At 40.9% G+C, this 10236-nt stretch overlaps 1 protein-coding gene across 6 annotated transcripts; it reads right to left on the reverse strand.

The window, feature by feature from the left end:
* Window positions 1–454: 454 nt before the first annotated feature.
* LOC101848139 (metalloreductase STEAP4) lies at window positions 455–9220 on the reverse strand. Of its 6 annotated transcripts, none has more exons than XM_005105585.3 (3): window positions 7659–9220; window positions 2833–4106; window positions 455–1354 (listed from the first exon to the last, which is right to left on the reverse strand). In XM_005105585.3, exons 2-3 carry the CDS (start codon window positions 3638–3640, stop codon window positions 525–527), a joined length of 1638 nt encoding a protein of 545 aa, XP_005105642.1. In that variant the 5' UTR covers window positions 3641–4106; window positions 7659–9220; the 3' UTR covers window positions 455–524. The 6 variants fall into 6 exon arrangements, with proteins under 6 accessions (XP_005105642.1, XP_035827562.1, XP_035827565.1 ...); XM_035971669.1 differs by lacking the exon at window positions 7659–9220 and adding an exon at window positions 5616–5830; XM_035971672.1 differs by lacking the exon at window positions 7659–9220 and adding an exon at window positions 5189–5342.
* Between the last annotated feature and the right edge of the window lie 1016 nt (window positions 9221–10236).

Below are 10236 nucleotides of genomic sequence, written 5' to 3' on the forward strand. Positions count from 1 at the left end.
GGTATGATGTGTTACATTTTTATTATAATCGGACAAATATTGTTGCTTTTGTGGACCTTTTCCGGTTTTCCGTGGGACAGCCCTCGTATAAATTTTGACTTTTGAACATTTAAACAATACAAAATAAGTTACGTTATGGATGACGCTGAAAAATATGAACAAAGATTTCAAAGAAAAATGATCATCCAATGTTTTTAAACAACAAGTGTGTTTGTGTCACGCAAGGTGATAAAAAAGTGAATCCGATAGGCTAAACGTAAACATGACACTTTTGCTGTGGAGAAGAGTTGTAATACTCATAAATAGCAACATCTGCGATGTAAGAAGTGATTGTTTGACATCTACACCTGCCCCCCCAAAAAACAACAACAACAAAAAAAACCCCAAAAACCGCCCAACACACAAACAAAAATAGAATAAAAAACAACAACAACAAACAAACAAATAAAAAATAAAACAAAATAAAATAAAAAGCAAAAAGTAAAAATCAACCCACCCAAAAAAGTAAATCCATAAAATCCTGTCTAAAACATGCTTGTTTTCGTCTGCAATCTTTCAGAGGCGCAGTGGCAGTTTGTGTTTGCAAATGACACACCTTTCACACCCTTGTAGTTGTGAGAGCCTTTACCATGAGCGCAGCCACACAATTTGCTCAATCTGCTCCCTTCCTTCTGACTTTCGTCCTCGATGTCCACAACGGTGACGTCATGGTTCCTCGAACACGGGGAGCTTTGGGCTTTCCGGGAGTCTCTTTCCCATCCTCGGCGAATTTTTCGGAGATACCCACTCAAAGGTGGGAGGCTGAAGAGTATTTTCAGGACCAAGACGAACATGGGCAGAAGGGAACTGAGAAAAGTGATGGATTTCCAGATTTTGTAAGGCCCTGCTTTGGCCCAGCCTGGGCCTCCCATCACGCAGACGTGAGCGACAGAGAGGAAGAGGACAAAGTAGCTGAGCTTGGAGTGCACGCACGTCCACTCTGACCAGTTGAGCGACTCGCCCACGGACGGTATTGACGTCAGCGCCACGGCAGACATGAGCAGGAATGCTGCGATCCCCACCAAGCACGCCGCCTCACCTTTCCACGTCATCCACGTCCTCGTCACGGGAAGCACCACTTCCGCGTCCAACGTTGCGTGGCTCACGTTAGCAGGCAGCGTGACGGTGGCGTGGTGGAACCACGAGCTGTAGTAGGTAGGGGAAAGCATCAGGACAGAGGCGATGACGTGGACGCACACGAGGGCATAGCTGATGATGCCCAACTGCTTCCGGCTTTTCAGCCAAGTGTCAAGAACGCGCGGGAAGCGTTTGTGCTTGGTGCCATTGATCACTTGGAGAACTGCAGCAAGCTGACCTGAATACGTGGGGAAATAAAAAGTAAAGTTTTAGTTGACAGTGACTTAGAGCAAAAACGGCCATACTTCTGTAAGAACAAAATAAATACGAAATATATGGATTCTCGTTAGCCAAAATATTTGTTTGAACACTATCAAGTCAGGTAGGCTCCATAGGTCAACAGTAGTAAAAAGGCAAAAAAGAAAAAGAAATTAGACAATACCACTAACCGCAAGCTTTGAAAACATAAAAGATATGGACGAGTCATACGATTGAACAAATGATACAGAAACCGTTACTTTTACTCGTATATTTCTTTTCAAGCTTATATCTTTACTTTTTCATCATTCCAAATGCTTTTCGATCAGTGGCGGGGCGCCATTGTGCAATTGGTGCAAGCGCTCCATCTAACCCTGGCCTTCAACCCCCCCCCTCCCCTTTTCTAATTATTGTTCTAAACCAGTCAGTGCTCTAGATCTACATTACTACATCCTTGCGATCCGTCACCCGCTGGCTGCGCCAGTGAAGAGACATACGGCGAGGATGGTTTATGCTCGTCGCACCGCTTGCGGGAGTGTCCGCTGGGAGCAAACAAAATCTGTGCATCAAAGTTATTTTCGTCACTGTAGAGAAATCTAGGCTTCGTTCTTCCAGCACAGGAAGAAAGGTGAATGAAACTGCTCTTCGCAGCACCAGTTTGGAGCAAGCTAAAAATTTGATCCAAGTTTCCACTAGCCTATCTACTACACTGGTAGAGTCTATGGTAACTCAATGAAGAATGGGTATCGAAACAGTTGTCTCCCTCTATCGTGTAGCAAGTCCTGGTGCTGCACGAAGTAATTAGAAATCTTTTAATCTTCTCGGATTGTAAGCATAGTGCGTTGTTAGTATTGTTTCACTTTATTACAGCTTTTATGAGGTTTCATCTAGAAACAGGTGTAAATATCGATAGATTGTGCACCACCTTGTCTGCAACCCACGCGACGCCACTGTTTTCTATCAGACTTTTATCGAAGCGTCTACTGTGACCGCATTAGAACAGGCATGTCTTGAAAATTATCTGCGAAAATTTAATATTATTCCAAATGTTTTTTCATAGAAAGGGGAAAAAAGACCAATGAAGGCTAGGTTTTGTCCATCTAGTTACGAATCCTATAATATTATGATACACATTTCATTATGCAAAACTGTTTTACAATACCATCTCTTATATATTTTTAAAAATTGCTTGTCCTTTAAAAAGTCCAATTTTGTAAAACATCCCTTTTACTATAAAATCAGTACGAACGTCAAACATTAACATTGTTCGGTTATTTTTAAAAAGATGAAAATATTTCCAAAGCCAAGACTACAGCATGTTTGCTGTCTTCTTTTCTAACACGAACTTTTGGAAAATGTTAATCCAGAGAAACAAAAGGGATTAAAGGAAGCCTGGTCTGACGCACTTTCTCTAGAGTCAACAAAAAAACGTCTGCACCTCAAACACTTTGATCTTACCAGGTAAATACGTCAGGGCCAGGACGGTGATGGCCGTCATGCACAACGGTTTGTTCAACACCTTCAGGAAAATCTGTTCCCAGTTGTACGCCGTCTTCTCGATAAAGTACAGGTAAACAATGAACAACGACCATAGATTGAAGATTCCGAACGTGAGGAAGAGCGGAATTCTCCACAAGGTGAAAGTTTTCAGCACCTGTTCCTCCATATACCGCGCCGACTTCAGGCCTCCCAGATCGATGACAAGAAACCCAAGGGACTTGGCGATTTCAGACACGGCTGTCCGGCCGCTTTGACTGTCACTGGCAACCAGTACTTTGAGTCCCTCTCTACCCATGCCCGAGAGCTGTTCCAAGGCCTGGGTTGGTACAGAGTTGAAAGCTTTGACAACGATGGCGTGCGGCAGAATGGACGTCAGGTATTCGGCGTTCGAGTGCGCTGCGTATCGGTACTCCCGGTTGGAAACGTCTACGAGAATCTTTCCGCGCGTTAGCTCTTGGTATTTTCCAAGAGTGTCCTGAAAATCCTCCATATGAATAGCGATGAAGATGACGTCTGAATTTGTGAAACATTCGGAAATAGTGGTCAGCTCCACTCCGCAAAGGCATTCCTCGGTCATTGGCAACGTCGATTTTCGTAGACCGGGACGGCGACTGCCCATTATGACGTTATAACCCGCCATGACCAGGCATTTGGTGAAGGCCACGGCGAAGTTGCCGGTGCCAACGACTCCGATTCGAACTCTGTCGCCATTCGTGCCACTTGACTTTGTGTCATTTTCCATTAAAGGGACTAAACTTTCCTCCATCTTGCGTTCACTTCAAGCGGTAATTCCACGGGTTCGAGGAATTTTTTGGGTACCGTCTGACCTCTAGTTTTCTCTCGACTTCTAGTAGCTCCCAGTTCAATCAGGATCAGACCAGGAAAAGACTGACAGTACCAACGAAGTGACTCATCAACAACAGTTACTCAACGTAGCCAAGAGAATAAAAATGGCGTCACTTTAATGTAATTAACAGTTTATATCAGTGCAGTTGACAAAATGATATCACCACTTCAGTTATCTACTTTTTGACTGATAGCCAAGTTGAGAAAAGGCAAAGTCAGCTCAACTGGTGGTGCTTCCTTCTCGTATGGGGTTAAGAAAGAAGACCACAAACGTCAGATCGTATGAGGCAGTTCGTGTCGACAGAAGGGTGTAGTCATTCAAGAAGCATGCAATGTTCCAGACATCTGCGGCTCAGTCTGGTGGTGAATAGTGTTCTGGAACAGATCTGAGGGCCCAAGTAAATCAAAAAATTTGTCATTATTTTTTAACAATGCTAATGGGGGATACAAGCCAACAGCAGAATACAGAGGATGGTGCTACAATTACATTTCTGTTTGTTTTTTTCATTTTACAAATATTACATTTTGTTCGCTGAAAGAAAGAAAAAAATGCGTTGTTATTCAGGTGGGTAGGTACAAAACAGCCAAAGAGAGCCATGGTTAGTATCAAGTGTTTGTGTAACATTGTTTTTTTTTGTGTTCAAGTGCGGAATGTCTACCTCTTGGAAAGATCAACGTTTACTTTAGAGACCCAATGTCATACATGTATTCAAAACACAGGATGTCGAAACAGTTTAAAATACTTGAACTCAAAATATGACGGCCGCAGACGCTGTCTGTGGGCTATAGCTTTTGTCTTATGGCGTTTTGTTTCGTTTGTTTGATACTGCTTTTATGTCACTTGCAAAACAATTGGGTTAAATAAGTGCCGAAGTTTGGAGGTTTTACAAAAGAGTAACCAACAAACAGAAAAAGGAGGAGAGGCAAGGATGATGGGTGTTTACCACATACTAACACCCGCCAACCACTCACGAAAGCTATAGCTGACGGTATTTGCTGTTGGATTTTAAAAGGAAAACACACTTTCTCAGTAGAGAAGAGGATCTTCCATCAAATTCAGAAATCCTGAAATGACTGAATCTATGTGCATGGAGATGAACTGGAAATAAACAAAGAGATGCTCCACTGAGTAAATCCAACCGCTGACTGATCTTTATCCTTTTGTTATGGTACCTTGAAAAATTAACTACTGACACCCCATTAAAGACTCTTCTTCATCGTTGTCTGTGCAACAGCGTGTTGTAGTCAAAACAGTGTCAAAAACCCTTTGAGAGTTGACCGACTTTATATTTCCCACGGTCATTCACTCTCAGAGGCAGTGGGAATTATAGGCTTGGCTAACCAGCACCGTGGCAGTTGGCCGTTCCTATCAGTCCCAAAATCCCCCACTCACATTTGGTAAATTATCTGAGGTCTCTCGAATAAAAATGAGGACACCCCATAAAAATCACTTTCAAAACTTTATAACCTGAACCGGCAGGCAGAAGACTCCAGTTCAAGTCTCGTGCGGGGAAAATTCGTTTCAACTACCTCGGTCTTTCTGAAGGGGCGGTGTATCCCTCTCAGCCCAGGTTGGCCCTGTCAGGCAGGATTGAAACCCGCCTCCAATATGATCTAAATACTTGCACAAAAAGCAACAACAACGACCCAATATTTACCAAAATCAACAAAAACATACACACACAAATCTTAGGTTCAGCGAAAAGAAGCCTCTGCCTCGTCCTGAAAAAAAACTTGCTTTCCTTTTCCTCCAAAATTCCCCTCAACCCAGATAGCCGATCTCGTCATTCCACCGCAACGATGGTTCTTTATTAAATTTTTTTAAAAAGATGTAGGTGGTTTTACTCCCCATTGGACACAATTTAGATAATTCAGAAGGCAGGATTCGACTCTACCTGTGAGGGCCAACCCGGGCTGAAAGGGATACAGCGTCCCAACCAAAAGAACGAAACACTTGATAAAAATTGTCCCCCATGCAAGAATCTAACTCCAGTCTCCTGATCGCAACAGACATCACAGCGCCAAACCGCTACAGCACAAACACCAGTCAACGATGTACGTAATACGCCTTATCGCATGCTGCAACACGAAACCAAACTGTTACAATTGTCAGTGTGGACACGTAAACAACCAGGAAAACTGCTCCGCTGTCGGAGGTAATTACGAGCAAACTATTTTTTTCCTAGACGTCTATTCCAAAAGGTCAATAACTAACTTTGTAACAAGTGAGCATTAAGTGAGTGTAGCCCGTTACTACAACGTAGCGCGTAATAGGGTAAATGCACGAAATACCATTCTGTTATCCGTTTTAAAGAGTCTTTACACGTATGACTATCATGGGCAATAATTACGTGCTGGAAGAAACGAACGTGGGAAAAGGAGAGCTTTAAAAATGTACCTGTCGTCCGAAAATAAAACCCTTCCATCGTCGATGTTGAACAGTAATGAACAGCAGGCTTACAGGGAGCAAGAGCCTCGGGTATGTACAACGTGAGTACTTTCAATAAGGCATGGTTACCACCCCCCCCCAAAAAAGGGGAAAAAACCCCCTGATGGTTTTGAGTTTGAGTAAAAAGATCCTAATCGACCCAATACGGCCATTTAGTGCGAAGAAAAAGCAAGGCATAGAAACACGAAACAACAGAAAGGTAAAATGAGAAATAAGACATTCCTATTGTTTCTTCCAACCACCCACAAAACTGACGCTTAAGGACTTTTAAAAAGAATAGGTGTTAAATATTTCCCAAAATTCTGCAAGCTATTCTGTAACCAACCAGACCAAAGCCACTCCTATCTAAAATTCTTGCAGGTATAGCGATTCCCGACAAAATGAGTTACTTCTCGCAATCCACAAATAAGATATACTGTAAAAAAAAAAATCGACACTAAGATTACATTTGTAGATTTTTTTAAAAATTCGTGCCATATTCATTAGGCATAACACGCCTTTTATTATTTCATACTTATGCATTGCAAAAGCTTCACCTATTAGCATGATGTATCTACATACATGTACTTCCATAAGGGTCGAATCCGAGAAGTAACTCATTTTGTCAGCACGCCTCACAATAGTGATTTTATTCCATTTACGTGCAAAAGTAAATATCACAATTCAAATTTGGCTCCAAACGGTTAACAATACATATCCTGTGTATCAAAAAACATTCCTGCAAAATAGTCGGACAATAAGTAATACACTTCATCGATGCTAGAAAGCAGAATGCGAACGCACTTTTTTCTTAAATGCCAAATCCCATAAGAATTTAAAGTCTCTGAAATCGAAATATAAAGACGCCTAAGAAATTAGTCATTGTGAACTCTGAGGGCACAAAAAGTAGACCAAATCCATACCTGTATAAACATTCATCTAAATGAAAACCCGACAACCCAAACTGCCTGTTGCTATAACAGTAACCTATGACTTTTTGACCACAAAGATCGTGTTGTGACATCGCAGATCATCATCAACAATGGCAAAAAAAAATAATAATACAAACTACGTTGCAAAAGGAAAGTTTAGCAGTAGCAGTAGTAGTAGCAGTAGCAGTTGCAGTAGTAGTAGTAGTAGTAGTAGTAGTAGTAGTAGTAGTAGTAGTAGTAGTAGCACCAATAGTCGTAGAAGCAGCTGTGGTTGTTGTTGTTGTTTTTGGTGTTGTTTTTGTTTGTTGTTGTTTTTGTTGTTGTTGTCGTATTATTGTTGCTGTTGCTGTTACTGTATTGCTGCAGATGTTCTCGGTGTAGGTATGTCCATCAATTCAGCAGAGCACTTTATCACTTAACACTCCAGGAAATGGCTCAAAAAGGAGCCCACAAACGGAAACAAAGAAGACGACGAGAGATGAATGAAAAACACAAACCAATCATCAATCAAGGAAAAGCACTTAATGACTCTGAGTGCGCGGGAGTGCTCTATTTTATAAATAAAACAATTAAGAGACCTTTGCATCACGGATGCGCGTCTTGTCAAAACGAAACTGAATCACAAACTGCGAAGCGTCTGTAGGCCAGAGCACTTGACATGCAGTAGGAGAAGGAAGAAGGAAGTGTTTGTTTGGATAAGGTTAAGACGGCTTCCGAAAGGAGACGCCGTCCCATTGGACGGCTTTCAGAATATACAATTGGGTGGGTATACAATGTGCTTTTTGACATATAATTGCAAAACCAGATAAAACACTCTAAAAAAATATTGATGTATGATAACGTATTCAAACGTTTAAAATTGCTTTCCATGTATGCGGTTTTTAACGTTTACTTGGAATAAATGGGAAGAAAAGTATTTGCTGACAGTAATGTATGAACGTATAAATTGCGAAGTTAGCTTCAAGGTCGAACCTGTCCGTGACGCCCACCCAGAGTATATTTTTAAAAATCAGGACAGTAAATATGCGTACCTTAAGCAGCGCATTAGAAATTATCGCTTTTTATTACTGTTATCATCATTATTATTATCATTAGCAGTGTGTTACTGGTGTTATTTTTATCATCATTATCACCATTGCAATTATCCTTGTAATCTTACGTTATGATAATGGTCATGCGTTATTTGTATGAATAAAAACAACAACATCAATTCAAAGTCAAATTACGGTAAACGGGACAGTTTACGCCATTACGACTAGGACAACACACAACCAAAAACAAAATGCTGTGTCAGGACAATGACCGCTGAAGTAGTTCTTATCTCGTGGTGCTGTGAGAATCCAATTTCTTCTCGGTACCAGTTTCCAACAGCCCACTCTGAAGCTCACAAACAAGAAGATAACAATAATAATATACGTAGCATTTAATGGGCCATTAGTAGATCTCGAACCTAATTAACACCTTGCCGCAAATACTTATCCCACTACATCGCAAATTTAGCCACGGGTGGCGGCATCTCATCAGATCTCCTGATAATTACCGAAGAGTGGAAGAGGAGAGATTATTAGTTGGGAAGTTTTAATGTGTACGAGCAACAGGAAGGATGGGAACAAAAAAGAATATTTTTCAATTATTGAGAGTGTGAAAAACTGATGATATAAATGAAATCTCTGGGGGGATTACATAGGGAATTATTGATTCGTCAACTTAAGCAAAGTTTTCTTTGCTGTACTGTTTGTTATGATTTATAAAATTATATTATCGTTTTGTTGTCGGGTTTTTTTATTTACCGTTCTTGTATCGTTTCATCTAATTGTTGAATATGTTTATTTTTTACTTTGGCACACGTTATTTTTGTTATTAGGTACCTTTATTTCATTCTATTCTATTCTTTTCCGTACCAGTGTCTGTGGTGCAGCGGTTATATTAATTTGTATCAATTTGCCTTAACAGGTGAATATTTTTTTCAAACTCCAGCACACTGTATTGTATGTAGAAAATTCCATAATAAATACAACAACAAAATACCAGTCGATAGTTTCTACAGAGTTGTAAAAGTTTACAGCTCGAGCATTATATTTCGCTTTTAAAAGCAAGCCTGTCATTTTTTACTAATCGCAATATTATGCACATTGAACGTATGTTTAGGGAACTTTTAGGGCAAAAAATGTATTCACTGCAGAATTAATTTCTTGTAAGAAGTTTTGCCATTAAAAAGTGTCATCGGCGAGCTGTGACGTAGGCCCATGCGTATGCAAAATGTGTGCGAGAAGCGGGAAGTGCTGTGAACAATCATATTTTCCGTGTGATGGAGATTTATAGTATTTTATATAGGCTACATTTATGAAGAAAGGTTTTCTTTAACTTTAATCGAGCCCCAGTTGTTCTGGGAAAACGTGATTAAGTTGAGACAAATTGATACAAACTGACGTGCAAAAAGTATGGGTGACATTGATTCACCCGTCAAAGATGTATTTGAGGATAAGTTGCGCCACGAATTTTTGACCGCACTATAGGCAAGAACGCAAGTGTTTGTGCACTAAAGTTTTTGGTGCCATTGTCTCTGGTAGCTAGGTTTTGTCTGTTCGGTATAAAATCCTAGCGAGGAAAAAAATCGTAAAGAACGTATGACCTGTAAATGTCCAAGTGTTACTACATTTGACGTCAGGCTGAATGGCCATTGATCTGCACTCTATTTTAGCAATGTGGGTTGAAATCCATACGTAATATCGTAATGTGAAGTATTATTGTTTCTGATGTGAAGTCCTGTTGTTAGTCTATGAAGTCTTGTTAAGTAAACCACTATACGATCACGAGCCAGAGTGTGTGTAATAATCACAGTACAACAGCACCAGCCGACGGGAGAACAAGTCCGGGTTGGCCTCGATGGGCAGGATCGGAAGTCTGCCTCCTAAATTATGTAAATCATGTTCACGGGGCGTAATTTACAAAAATTATTTTCTGTGGTGAAACCCCCCAAAAAAGGGGGGTTCTTTTATTATGGGCTTTATTGTCCACGTCACATCCCAGAGGTCAGAATGTTGATCTTCCCAGCAAGACAGCGGGGTATCTGTTTACCGCAACACTGCAGCACCACAACATACATCATGCCTTCTCTGTCTTTTTTCGCGACCACTCCCACTGCGATCCCCCTCC

Source organism: Aplysia californica, unplaced genomic scaffold (genome assembly GCF_000002075.1).
Source record: "Aplysia californica isolate F4 #8 unplaced genomic scaffold, AplCal3.0 scaffold00479, whole genome shotgun sequence".
Lineage (NCBI taxonomy): Eukaryota > Metazoa > Mollusca > Gastropoda > Aplysiida > Aplysiidae > Aplysia > Aplysia californica.